At 42.3% G+C, this 14,699-nt stretch overlaps 1 protein-coding gene across 1 annotated transcript; it reads right to left on the minus strand.

The window, feature by feature from the left end:
* Nucleotides 1–7,532: 7,532 nt before the first annotated feature.
* Nucleotides 7,533–11,892, minus strand: rtn4rl2a (reticulon 4 receptor-like 2 a). The gene is given in 5 exon segments (XM_044346645.1): nt 7,533–10,153; nt 10,345–10,578; nt 10,727–10,953; nt 11,566–11,673; nt 11,676–11,892. Coding segments are annotated over 5 exon segments (1,578 nt in total). The 5' UTR covers nt 11,824–11,892; the 3' UTR covers nt 7,533–9,292.
* Between the last annotated feature and the right edge of the window lie 2,807 nt (nt 11,893–14,699).

Below are 14,699 nucleotides of genomic sequence, written 5' to 3' on the forward strand. Positions count from 1 at the left end.
AGTAGAATAGAACAGAGCATCTCTGAGGATGACAGAGCAGGCAAAGAAAGAGAAGAAGAAAAGAAGGATGGAGTTGTAGAGAGAGATTAAGAAGTAAGAAGATGTACACAAAATTGAATTTAGTGCTGCAGGATTTGGTCAGGAGAAAGAGCTGTGACTAGGAAAAAACATGTGGAGAGGCTCCATGTGAGTCTGAAAAACGTGGACTAGAAGACACAAAGAAAGAAGGGGGCAGTGATCCGCACAGGGCCGTGATTTTGTTTTGGTTAAAGCTTGTGATATAGTTGGTCTGTTACAGTTTTAATTAGGCAAGCACAGAGGGAAAGTAGGACACAGAGGAGTGGGTACTGTGGGTAGGAGGACTGATTTATTGCTGCTGTATCATGATTTGATGAGTTAGAGAGATCAGACATGCCTACCCCCTGAATTTCTAGAAATATTTTTTCTGAGGTTTTTAGTCTCTGGCAGTTATTAGCATTAGCCAAAAAATTTTACAGTGGGACAAACCACTGCTTCCTCAAGATCATAAAATAGTCATACAGAGTTCAAATCCAAAACACTACATGTACACCTTGCAAGGAAATGTTCTTTATCACTTTATAAAGTGAATTTGTCTATCCATGTCATGCCCCATGTGACAACCTTGATGTCCTTTTTCTTCCTGTAGTTCATCAAGGTGAATTCCTAAGTGTTCCCAGGCCAGCTGGGAGGTATATATCCCCTTAAGTGTGTCCACTGACCACAAGGTCATCTCTAATTTCTCCAAGGTGTTAACACAAGGGAACTAAACAACCCATAACTCTAAACCACTGAGATCTTGTAGAGCAAAGGTGGTTAGTTCTGCCTTGCTTTACAACGAAGAATCAGATGTACGTCATTGAAAAGACGACACCACATGGGACATATGGTATTAAAAAGGTGACAGTGGGACAGATGTTGTCTGTTTTTCATTATAATGGAGTTATTATTATAACAAAGGTTCAGGAACAAGACCACGCCCCTCTCTCTCACTAAATTCAATCACCTGTGCCTCACTAATTCAATCATCCGTGCATACCTATATAAGTGTGTCTAACCCCTTTCTCTCGCGTTCGTCTCAGTTCTCATGCGACCTACAACACGCTTGCATCGCAAACGCTTACCTCTCGCCCATGCTGCGTGATCCACGTTCCTCGGCAACATACCGCCCATGACTAGATCCAGCAGTACCAACGAGATATCTCCTTCACCACCACATCCACATGGAACCCTTCTCCTCCACACACATCCATGCAATGGCCCACTCGGACGCGGCTCTTTTCCAAGCAATTAACATCTTCAACCGGATGTTTGCTCACCTCCAGTGAGCTCTCAAGGAGGCGGTCGTCCCACTCCTACGAAACAATGATAAAACTTACTAACTTTCCAACTCTATGCAGACTCTACTTCCATCAACCCTCTCGCCAGCAGCTCAAATCTTCCCGCTCTTCCGGGTTCATTGTCCGCCGCCAGGCCAACGCACACCACACACCGATGACGTCACAACGCCGCCTACTACAACAGAGCCCAGACTTCTTCAGCCCCAGCTGAAGGCCAGGCTGAACTCCGGATACAAATCCCGTTTCGCCGAACTGACAACAGAGCTAGGTTCTTCCTACTCCTCTCTGCCTCCCCTCCACCACCGCTCCGGACGGCCGCTCACTTCCAGGTTCCCCGCCCAGCGCCACCTGTATGCTGCACGTCGATGATGTCACGATGCAGCCAACTGCTTCAGCCCTCTCGCAGGGCCAGGTCGTATCTTCCCCTGTGCCCGCACTCTCCCTGTCTGATCTGTCTGCATTAAACATAAAGTACAACTGAAGCTGGTGAATGCCATTGGTTTTGCAAGTATTTGGTCATTAACCAAAGTGCTGGACAAATGGAAATTTGACAGAGGATGAAAGTTTTAACAATTTATTCTCCGGGGACAATGAATGACCAAGAAGTATCTCCCAGCAATCCATTCAATAGTTGTCCAGACATTTCAATAAATACCAAAAATGTCAACCTTATGGTGGCACTAGAGGAAAAGTGAGAGGATCACCAAAGTCAGTAGGATTCATTCTCTGGGGATTATGAATGTCTGTACAAAATTTCATGGCAATCCATCCAATAGTTGAGATATTTCAGTCTGATCCAATGTAGTGGACCGACAGACATACCAACATTGTCGTCCCCAGAGCCATTATACAGAACAATTAGAACAGTGAAGTAAAAGATGGTTAATGACTACGTGGTTACAGTCAGGAACTGAGTGTGTTCATGGTTACATGAAATGAAAAGTTGACTCCCTACACTACTTCCTCCTTTGATCCCAATGGACAAGAGTCATAACTTCTACAGCTGCTAGCGGTCTTTGTCACTGTAACATAAACATGTTTAGGGGCACTTTCTGAAAAACACATGCTGTTGAGTTTCTTGGGAAGACAGTAATTACCAAGCATATCTGATTTTTTTTTTTCAAGTGTACCATACTGGTCATTTCTTCTTCACTGTAGGCACCTATGCTTCTTTCCAATGTCCTGTGACATGACTTTGATTTGACCATGTTCTGAAAGATTGTTCTGATCTTTACAACCAAAGTGCTTGGTTACTCTCTTACTTTTCAGCCTGCTGTTTCCTTGGAGAGATACTAACCATATTACATTCACTACATTAATTGAGTTTACGGTGATACTGAGAGGGAAAACAATAAGTTGGGGTGTGAAGAGAGCTTGGAAGTGCAAAATGAAGAAAAGAAGGAAAGGTTAGATTTAACAGGTGATAACTACCTTTCCCGTAGTTGATCGATTGAAAAGTAAAATGTGCAAACTATTACTGATGGCAACTGCTGCGTCTACCCACAATTACAGCTGAGTGTTTTCTCTCTTTTGTTTGTCTATGTTCCCCATCTTATGTCCTCTGTCCCTCTTAATTCCTCTTCACTCCACTGTTGTTTTCTCTCTCCCTCCTCCTTCTCCTCCCATGATCTCTCTATCATCTCACTTTAACCTGACAGATGATATCAGAATTCACCCGAGACATCTGTAAGCATGTGTGTCCATCTGTTTGATGTGTATTTGTGCTGGTACATGTTTGCATATGCGTGTGTTTGATTCACTCAGCACTCTGTTTTGAGTGTTTTTCTTGTGTACATCAATATTTCTGTAAAAGGGTAGAATTATGTAAAAATATATATATATTTTTGGGTGGGCAGGATCCCAGCAAAGTTTATGATATAACACATTCCGCAGAAACGCTAAAATACACACTGAATTGCAAATGCTTGTGTCATTTAAAGCAAGCATGACATTTTGGGGCCACCTAGTTGAGAAAATGTAGGGAGTCTGTGCTGCTTGTTCATGTAAGAAAGTGTATCTTTTGTATGCATATTTGTAGGTGTGTGTATGTGTAGGCATGCAAGTGCGTGGATCTGGCTTTTGTGATGTGATGAGGAACGTCTGTCTCCCAGTGGGCCTTTCTCAAGGCGTACCAGTGATGCCAAACACTGCCAATAAGATTGCGTTCGCACGTGTGTGTGTGTGTGTGTGTGTGTGTGTGTGTGTGTGCGCACTTAAGCCTTCCAAATGTTCTCGGCTGTGAAGAGATCCAAGTACATGACTCAAACGTCACACCTCTTCTGTTGCTAGCTTTCTGTCTCCCTCTCTCTCACACAAATTTTCATCTCTTTCTGTCAACAGCGAACTTTGTTTTGCACCCCATATTGGATCAGTGACTTTTCACGTTTTTCAGTCTTTTTGTTACACACACACACACACACATACTCAGAGTAACAGTCTGTGATACAGTCTGTGATGTCTATTTGCACAGAAGGTCTCTTCTATACTGATCATGCATGTACTTTAGAGATAAAATGTAGAGAAACTGAAGATTATAAGCTCCATTAAGGTGTTTTTTGTTGTTCTAGATTGCAGTCTATTGTACAGGTGTCCACCCCTTGTATATTTGTCCATATGTTCCTGAATGTGTGTTCATTCATCTGCATATTTGCATATTTCTAAGTATAACCTTGCACCCTCGCATGTGTTTGATATGCATTACACCAAGAACAACAGCGCCTCATCAAAAGTCTTTCTCTCATGTAGGCTTGTGGCAGCATCTGACTCCTGCTCTCATCTCTTTGATATGGAAAATATTTACAGTCCTCCTGACTGTGAAAAGATACATATATTAAAAAGATAAGTGCCAAAAGGACTATTTTTTTGAAGATAGTGCAACAGAATAATGAGAATAATAAAAAAGGAACATGAGTAAAATAGAAATCAGAAACTGGACATAAACAGAATTTAGTCACAGCTGCTGACAAAAGAGAAAATAGAAATTACACATTTCTGGTTATCTGTGAATGAGTGAGAAAAACCATGAATCAGAGGGGCTTGTCAGTTCATGTTGGAGGTTACATGTTAGAAAGAAAATGGAACAGACAAAGTGAAAGAGATGTGAGAGGGAAAGCAGAGCATGTAAAGTCAGTTGCACATCATTAGAGGGAGAGGGTATGCGTGAAAGCACGAACACAGAGACCTGGTGAAGAGATGTGAAAGAGGACAGTCATATTGGCTATATAGGAGTATGAGAAGTTGCATAAATTCCGATCCTGAACACATAAAATGTGAACAACGCTCAAAGTACGTCTTTGGATGAGAATGTGAGAAATTGTTTGCATGCTTGCGAATATGCGTGTGTTTGTGTGTGTGAGAGAGAAGGAGAGAGGGATGGGGGCCCAGCAGGTGGAGGCAAATTGTGACAAAGTAGTGACGCACTTGAACAAGTGCACAGAAACCAGCCCCCTCCCATCTCTGTTTTGCTCCCTCTCTTCTCATGAATAAACTAGGAGTCATTAATATTCATCTATTCAGCATGCTGTAGCATCCACAGACACGTTCATGTCCTGCCTCCCCACCTCGCTTGCAGCTCGGCCCAGTGATTCCGAATGTGTCTGACTGTTGACTGACGTGCACATTGTCCAATCGAACCCACACAATTGGTATGCCTTCTGCGATGATGGTGCGTCATGGAATTTTTTGTCACACAAAAGCTTGGAGACCAATCGGAATGTGAAGGATGAGCTGTATGATGTGTTTGTTTCATCCTTATATAGGCATGTCAAGCTGCATGTGGTTCCACAGAGTGTGATCTGTGTGTGTTTGCAGTGTGATTCTGTGACTTTTGTGACAGCTTTCTGTTGGCTTTGTTGTCTGTTTGCACAGAATGACGTCTGGCACAGACATACTGTTGGACAGTTAAGTGAACATTTTGTTAAAGGCAATGAAAACAAAGTGAAGATTTGGTTCCATAATTGTAGCAAAATATGTAAAATGTTTTCCTTACCAATTAACTGTGTTTGTGTTTGTATGCAGAATACAAAGTTCCCATGACAACAACAAATGAATGCTTCTTTTTAACTGCTGTAAATTAACTCATTATTAAAACCAACAGTAATTTGAAATGAGCAAAAACAAACCAAAGAAACAACGCTTTGTTTATTGACTTCTAACAAAGGTAAAAGTTTTATTTGAAAGTTCAGTTCACCCAAATTACAAAAACACATATTTTCTCATGTGGTATTGAACCATGCAGATAGTTTTGGTCTTTATGCGGCGAGATTTTGAGATATACACCTCTGAAACATCTGCCTTCACCGAGATACGATGGAGATGAATGGAGTGCTGGCCGCCACTCAAGGAGCTGCGATAAAAAGACGCAAAATATTCAACAGCAATGTGTCTTTTCTGTGGACTATTTCTTTAATAGAAAGTGGTTTCAGTGAAAACTGTTGTGAGAGTGAGGTTTTAGTCAGATTTTGGAAAGAGAAACTGACTGAGTTTTTCAAATGTAGCTATTCCGTGCTTTGAGGGGAACCACTGAAATTCTGTCCTCTGCCATTTTGACAGCAGAAATCTGAGAGGCGGGTATCTTCAACAAGTAGGCGTCTCCCAAAGTTACTTTTTTTTTAGTATAAAATGTCCTCTTTCCATTACTATCCTTTCACTGCAGATCATCAGGGAACACTGTATGATGAAAACCTAAAGTTATGTATTAAAAAGACTGCAACTTTGGAAAAAATCCTCTTGATTTGACTAACTCAGACTGCTGAAGCCTCGTATTAACTTCAGATAAACTTTAGAATGCAGATAACAAGGACTGTGGATTTTTCCTACTATTTTTTAATGTAGGTATATAAGGGCATGTTTGTATTGTTAGACCTCGACAATTAAGAATTAAGAGAATAAATTGAGAAACTTGAAAAAAATTGTGAACCTATCCTTTAATGGATAATCGTTTCACTGTCAATACATTTTCATGTTTCTCTTTACTTTCAGGAATAATCACACGTGAGTTTAGATAATAATTATTTACTGCCAATGCTGCCCTATTAGTGTTTTAATACTTATTTTTACAATGCTAATACTCATTATTATTTAACTAGTATTTGTGGTGTTGTTTCTTGTTTGATTATATGCTATCAGCATATTGCAAAAGCAGGTGTTGTATGTGATGTCACTGTATCATTGTGCAGGGTCGATGTGTTTGAGATGTCAGTGAATAGTAATGAAGTTTACACTCAGCTCCAGCTCTGTTCTCATTTCCACACTTCCTGTTCTCTGGCAAAATAGTTGAGAAAGCTTGACAACTGCCTGGAGGACTTACACAATGGCATGTGTCAGTGTGTGTGTGTGTGTGTGTGTGTGTGTGTGTGTGTGTGTGTGTGTGTGTGTGTGTGTGTGTATGAAACGTCGATACGAAGCAATTTTGTTAAAACAAGTATGAATTTATTATTTCTTTAAATAACAAATAAGCCACTCTGTCATATAGAATTATTTTTTCTTTCTCAGACAAAACATACAAAACATAGAACATGCACATTGACAGACTCAACAAAGAAACTGTGAAAAATGATATAACTGGCACTTTGGTCATCTGACAGTGACCCCACAGTCATGGCCACTGAAAAGCACCGAGGCTCAGTTTGACCTCCTCCACGAGACACAATAAGAGACTGAACAGTGGAATGACACTGAATATTTTCAGAAATCATACTTATTACATTATTTTTCAATTGAAAAAATAAATCTTACAGGGGCAGTTTTATTCTGTAACTCAAAACCGGATAGAGAAAAAAAAAAGCCGCTGTTGTCTCTTGTAGAGGCAAGGCTAACTTGCTTTGTGTAGTGTGTCTGTGTGTGTTTGTGTAGGTGTGTATACCTCACTAATATTGCCTCCTACTCTTTCACTCCTACTACATCTTGACCTTGCCCTCCTTACCTCTGCTGGAGCTATACAGACCCTCTCCTGCCATCTGTTCTCTGCCCTTGAGAGATGGAGAGAGCTTTAAGAATCCGGTGTGCAAAAAAGAAAAAAAAAAAGAAAAGGAGAATTGCCATACATCAGCACACCTACAGTATATTGCTTCCTACAAGGCAATGTGGAAACTTGGATCAGAAAGGGAGTGATTAATACTCTGTGTGGGTGCCCATATTTAGTAACTTCCGCCTTTTCCTTTTTTTTCATACTACTTCCACTGCCCGCTCATCTGCTTTTGCACTCGAAGCATTAACATCAACTTTAAAGCCCACTCCTCCCCACATCAATTCGGATCATCTCCATCAGTCTGCCTGCATGTCAGTTTGTCAGTCTTAATTTGTCTCTTGCTCTCACCAGACTCTCATTGCTCTGTTAGTGTATTTACAAATCAGCCAATTTGCACCCTGTCTGTCTATCTGGCATCACCCACCGATGAATCAGTGGAGTGACAAACCTGCTGGCGTATTTGCCTTTCGCAGCGTTGCCAGCTTGTGAATCCATTCATCCTCACTTATCCACACACAGACAGACAGATGTCCATCACAGCCAGAGCCACTCTGACCGGCATATATCTGTGACATCATGTCCATGTGGTCGATCCACTCAGTCCGCTTTAGTCAGATTTAGTCACGCTTTAGTCACACGGTGGCAATCTGCTACTTTTTGGCAGAATTCTGTTTTTGTTTTTAGTTGTTTTGTCCCAGATTTGCTCTTTGCAGTCAACTCTTTTGAAAACAAAACGACCATGTAGAGCACCTTGGATCAATTTTTTGAAAATATATTCTGCAAATATTGCCCCCAAAGAAAAGCATGACAGCATGATTCAGGAAATATTCAGTATTAGGTTTTTATCAAGATCTTCATCTGCATCCAGTTGACAATCTTTACACATTATATCAATATGTCACAGAAAGACATCCAACAATCAAATCTCTGGCTTCCTGACAGGAAGCATTCGTCCCCTGTGGTTGTCGCAAACGACACCATATTTACAGAAAATGGTGGATGCTATCAGTTGTAAAAGAAATGAATGAACAAATGACTACAAATGAGTGGGTTATTACTTTTCTCCTGCAAGTTGCTGCTTCTACGGCCAGCACTGTCCTTCATAGTCTTGCTGTATTCTCGCTGCTTCTTTTCTTATTGCTGCATGAACATTGTCATCCCCCTCACTTCCCTCTTTTTTCTCTTCCTCTTTCTAAACCTGTTTCTTTAACTCCCCTCCCCTTGTTTTTTTTCTTTGTCACCCTTCCTTCTCCGTCATGCATCCCTTTCTCTGTCTTTTTCCGCTCTCCCAGCTTCACAGTATATTTTCTTCTCTCTCTGATTGCCATTGGTTATGCTAAACTCTCCTCGCTGTGCATTGTGCTCTGTCCTGTAGAAGCACTAGCCTTCACAGTTTTCCTGGATCAAGATGAAAGTGATTGTGCTGTACCACAGATATCGATATCAGTTTAAACACTTACAAGATACATACCTATTTACATGACACTTTAAGTGGTTACAGTATAGTCATTACTGTGCACTGATTCTAACAGTAATTGTTGTATTTGTAGCAGCCAGTTAACTGGATGCACTAATAGCACAAGTAGTTTTAACTAAGTTGAGGTCACAAAATTAACAACATCATTCACAACTGCTATCAAATTGCACTGATATTAGTGATGGACTCAGCCCTCATAGCCCTGATTGCAGGGAATAATGACATCATACAGGTGTGACACAGAAAGCCATACCTGTAGAGTATTGTAGATATTATATGACCTTAGCTGAATAACTCTTAGCAGCCCTGAAAAGTGTTAAGCCCTGTAGGTGGTAGATTAAGAATCTAACCATCCCCCTATCTCCCTCGCTGTGCCTTGAGGATTGGCTTACAGCAAAGTGGGCAAAGGGGGTTTAGAGAGTCTAACAGAGATCCTTGCAGCCTTTAAAACAGGCTGGAAGGGAAGGGGTGTGGTACTAAGAGTCAGATTCAGCCGAATAGGAGGTGGAAGTTGAGGAAGAGGGTGAATACAGAGAGGGCCAGTAGAGAGAGGAAAGAGGGCAAGGAGGATGAGGGAGAGGAGGAAGATGGAGGCAGGTCGAACTCAGGCGGGCATTCAAGCTCGAAGCATCGTAGGGTGACACCTGAGTCCTCGTTGCCGTAGTTTGCCCAGTACTCTTCTGGGTCAAGTTTGGGCAGCGCCAGCTCTTCCTCCCCCAGCTCGTACTTGACTACTGATGTGGTTGAGGATGGGCCTTTCCCGTACAAACCAGCCTTGATGGTCTCTGAGGATTTCTCAAAGATGCCTTTTGTGGATGACTGGGGCTTGTTCTTGTGAAACCACCAGCGGGTTTTGGTGCTGAAGGTGGTGGTGGTGGAGCCGCCGATGGAGCCTGGGTCGGGCAGGGGGCAGAGAGCGAAGTCCATCTCACGAAGGAAGCGAAGGTCCTGGCCGCGGCGGGTGGAAGGGGAAGCGCAGATCACCTCAGATGAAGAGACGCGGGCCTCACGGAACCACTCCCACAGAGCGCGGGACTCACAGCCGCAGGACCAGGGGTTGGCGTTCAGGCGGAGGAACTCGATGCCTTGGGTGTCCCGCAGGGTCTGGCTGGGCAGCTCAGCCAGAGAGTTGTTGAAGAGGAAGAGCATGGTCAGACGGCCAAGGTCGCGAAAGGCGCGACGGTTCACCTGTCTGATGCGGTTGTCGTGGAGAAGCAGGCGGTCGAGGTTGACCAGGCCACGGAACACATTCTCTGAGAGGGTGCGGATACGGTTGCCATGCAGGAAAAGCTGGCTCAGGTTGATGAGGTCAGAAAAGATGTCATCCTGCAGGAAGTGGAGATTGTTTTCCTAAAAAAGAAAAGAAAACAAGAAAGGGTTTAACATGAGCGGAATATGTACTCTGGCTCTGGTAGTATTTGTAACTGGACGAGACATTTTGTGATATAGATGTGTGGGTGGGTGCATGTGTGTGTGTTCTCTCTTGTATCTGATTAGATCAGTCATCTGCATGCATTTGTATGTATCTCTAGCGCCCCTACCTGTAGGTAGAGGAACTGCAGGCTGTAAAGCTTGTGGAAGATGTCATGGGGCAGGGCAGTGAGCCGGCAGCGGTGCATGTGAAGGCTCTGGAGCTTCTCTAGGCCGCGGAAGGCTCCCCCCTCCAGCCTGTGGAGGTTAGGGTTGTCCCCCAGGTCCAACTCCTCCAAGTCCCTCAGCTCACTGAAGGCCCCTGCCTCAATCCACGTGATGTTGTTGGAGAACAGCCACAGAACCTGATACAAAAAAACACATGAATTTAACTATTATTACTTTGCCATAAAATGTGAGAAACTTTTTAAATCATTGCTAGGCATGCAGTAGAACTTTTCTCTGTATATAAGGATTTGAGAAACATTTTCACATATTTCCACTTGTTCTTACCTGAGTCCCGAAGCCAAAAGAGCCAACTCTAAGCTCCATGATCCGGTTGTTCTGGAGGAACACGCGCTGCGACTCATAGGGCACTCCGACAGGGACGGCGGTGAAGTTCTGCGCCTGGCAGCTCACAGTCACAGGATTCGGGTAGCACACACACAGGTGAGGGCACGCCGATGCCGGACTTGGCTTACCGAGGACCAGCCACACCACCAGCCAGAGGGAGAGACCGCCTGGAGGAGAGCAGATAAAGGTGAGCGAGATGTCCTTGCTGCTGAAATCAGCCATTACATCAATGCAACATACTGAGTCCAAATGGATGAAAGGCTGCGCTCTTTTTGTATTTCATGCAAAAAAATGATTTTTACTTTCGTGTTATTGCATTTATACACTTTTATTTTGGGTGGAATTATATCTGCAGGATTTTAGAATAACAGGATGAACACTTTATAGCCTTATGCCTCTACAATAAGTGAAGTTTACGCCTCATCACTGCAACTGCACTGAGCATTACGCACAGCATGATCACAGAATCAAAACACAGCAGCTACTTTTTAGATTTATCAAAAAGTTCTTATGATGTTCCGTTTCACATCATGCACATGAAATCTGACTATTATAAATCATACAACAAGAAAATAGTCTGACAGAACTCCTCAGTCTCATTGCGATTCTATCATCCACCCATCGATCCATTTTCAACGTTATATTGATATATCAAAATACTTTAAGAGTTCTTAGATTAAAAATTTAGACGGTGATGCACAAATTCAAATGAAAATCAACATTAGCGTCTGTAGTGTCCATGGGCTATCCAAAACCAAAGAAGACAGAGAGAAACTTACTTTTGCAGTTGCGCACGATGGAGCATCGTCGGCTCCGAGAAATCGAAGGGGTTTCCATCCTGAACCAAAGCCTAAAGCGAGTTAGCCTAAGAGGGCGAAGTAAAGCCAGCTATCTCCGCTGATGCCCTGGTTCCCGAGTCGGAGCGACTGAGAGTGTGCCGGTTGATGGCTACCAGTGTCCCATATATACTCAAGCATCCCGTTATTGCCTACGGCAGTGGGCACCGTGGATTCTCCTACGTCACCAATCGGGGTCATGAATGAGTGAGGGCGGCAAGAAACGGAAAGGGGAGGGGCCGACCGTAGGGGATTCTCTTGGAGAGCTTGTACGCGCGTAAAGGCTTGTTGGAGACGTGCGCTCACAGTCTGTGAGAGGAGGAGACTTTCTCGACGCACATAGGAACAAGAGGAGGGAGGGTGAGAGAGTGCAAGTAAAAACGGTGAAGGGAGGGGGGGGGGGAGCGAGCCAAGGCACGGTGCCCGGTAATGATGACTGGGCTTTGTGGAGGAGCGGAGGACGGGTAGGAGAAGAGCGCGCATCTCGTTTCCTGGCTGGCTCTCTCAGAGACTGTTATGGTCTGTTTCCGGCGCGCTGCAGCCAGACAGAAAGATACAGAAAAGACTCAGTTGGTTCTGTCTTAGGAAAGGAGGATGCCCCCGAATTATGATTCAGTCACAAGAGAAAATTCGGTGCCAGAAGAGAGTCACTCAAAACAACTGTGGTTGAGTAGTATTTGTTGTGGAGGTTAACTACGACATGCTCCAGTCATGCTGTTTGTACATTAATTTTAGCTCCTGACATAATTATTTTTGATGATGGAGATATGAATTGGCATAAATTGGCCAAACAAGACAAGAGTGGTCAGATAGAAATGTGCTTTTTTTACTATTTAAGAACACTTGAATCACTTTATCTGTTGAAGTAAATGGTACTGGTGAAATGTAATTCATCTCAGTTCTTCTCGTTTATTTCTCTGTTTTTATTGCACAAGTTCAAATATTGTTAATTAGATTTATTAATGGGGTGGGGGGGGGGGGTATTAGAGTAGCTAGAAAGCAGAACACAACAGATGCCTTAAATGCATACAAGTCTGTTTTGCTGTGTGTCTGTGCCTCAAGCTGTCACTGCTTGTGTTTGGCGACCAGCTGTAAAATAACAAGATAGCATTGACTCTGACAATGATACAGTGTGATAAATAAAACTGTGGCCTTTTCTTTTTTCAGTCAAATTTTTCTTTACTGAGAAGAGAAACTCCTGTACATTGTAATGCAATCCATCTATAAATGCAGGACATCTATAAATATCTTGTTATATTATGCAGTGTCCATGTGGAAAAAACATACATAGGAGGGAAGACCAGTAGTCAGTATTTCTACATGATTTTATGACAATTTTGAAACATCACAAGATGCTGAAGCCACAGATTAAAGGAAAGGTTCAAATTTTTTCAAGTCTCTTTTAAAACAATATTCACATGCACATATGTTTGTTGAACCAGGTTTTGCTCACTTTAATCATCCCTCCAGTTCATACTGGCCATTAGAAGATTCCCTCCAAATACGCTCACAATGTAAGTGATGGGGGACAAAAACTACTGTCCTTGTTTTGAGCAAAAATGTATTTAAAAGTTTGTCTAAAGCTTATATGAGGCTTCAGCTGTCTGAATTAGTCAAATAAAGTGGATATCTTCCATAGTTACAGTCTTTTTAGTAAGAAATTACTTCTTTGTGTCTAAATGGACAGTAGTCTGGTTTCCATCAAAATGTAGCGCAAATTTTCACCAAACTCTTAGAAAATCGACAAAAGAAAATATGAATTAACGTACGTTTCGATCCATTACTGTTTTGCGAATATTAATGGTTGAGTGCATCAAAGTAAAGAGTTGATGGCGCAGATTCTCCGATTTAGTGCAGTAAACCACAAAAAGAGGAAGATCTCACAACACGATGACGTAATTAATAGAGCGACAGTCAAAGCTGAAGCGATGGAAGACGTGATACAAATGATGAGAGAGCATGATGGACGGCGGAAATGGAGAGAATAGCTAACATCACAGCTTCTTGCTTTTAGAAGTATTTTGATAACAGCCCTGTCAGTTTTACATGCATGTATTGAATGCTGCCCAGAGACAAAGAAGAGAGCTTAGACACATTTAAGTCACATGCTTCCTGTACTTCATCATTTATTCACTAAATCTGTTTCAATTGCATTTTGTTGCATTTTTCTTTTATTGATACATATTTTTTCCACCTCATGCAAGTGTTAAGATTTTTTATGCAATATTTAGATTTTTTGAATACATTTTGCACAGAAGCAGCACTGTGGATTTTGTCCCCCATCATTTACATTGTAAGCGCATTATGAAGGCGTCTCTTAAAAACGTGTCATTGTTCATTTGGGCACCTGACTATTGTTCCAGAACAGGCCTGAAAAAATGTGAACCTTTCCTTTAAAGCCTAGCAATGTAAAGGACCAACAAATCCTGATGTACCACAACAGTACAGAACACTGAATACAACTGAAAATAATAAAATACACTTTAAATTATTTAGTCCCAGAGTCTGTTGAAGGTTTTCAAAATTACATCCGTTTTAAATCATTTTTTCGAGTAGACTAGTTTCTGTCAATCCAAGACATAGAGCTACAGGAAGTGTTACAAAGGAGCTGTGTGAATAAATAACCTTGAACTTTTATCGCATAGCTTTTAGAGTATTTGCCCCTCAGCCATGCAAGCAATAATGGAGTGGTTCAGAGTTGACCTTAGACAATAATTTCAGCTTTTTTTTGTCTGACATTGAAAATGAATGTAGATTTCTGCTCAGACATGACATTAGTGAGGAGGGAGACAACAGAAGCGAACCTGTTCATAGAAACACTAGCAGCTTAACAAATGAGAATATGAGGGAAGAAATAGTCACATGTAAGGCCGTATACAAGGCAGCACATGCACACACATCAACGTGCATACAGTACAGCCCACACACATCCAATTTGTGTTCACGAGCTCCATTCTGCACGCAGCCAACTGAGCCACAGGCATTGATAAACAAATGAGTAATTGAGGGGCCCCATTACATGGTGTGTTGTTGTCCCCTCACACCTCCTGCTTTTTCCTTATCTGGACTTGTGAACA

Source organism: Thunnus albacares, chromosome 3 (assembly GCF_914725855.1).
Source record: "Thunnus albacares chromosome 3, fThuAlb1.1, whole genome shotgun sequence".
Classification (NCBI taxonomy): Eukaryota; Metazoa; Chordata; class Actinopteri; order Scombriformes; family Scombridae; genus Thunnus; species Thunnus albacares.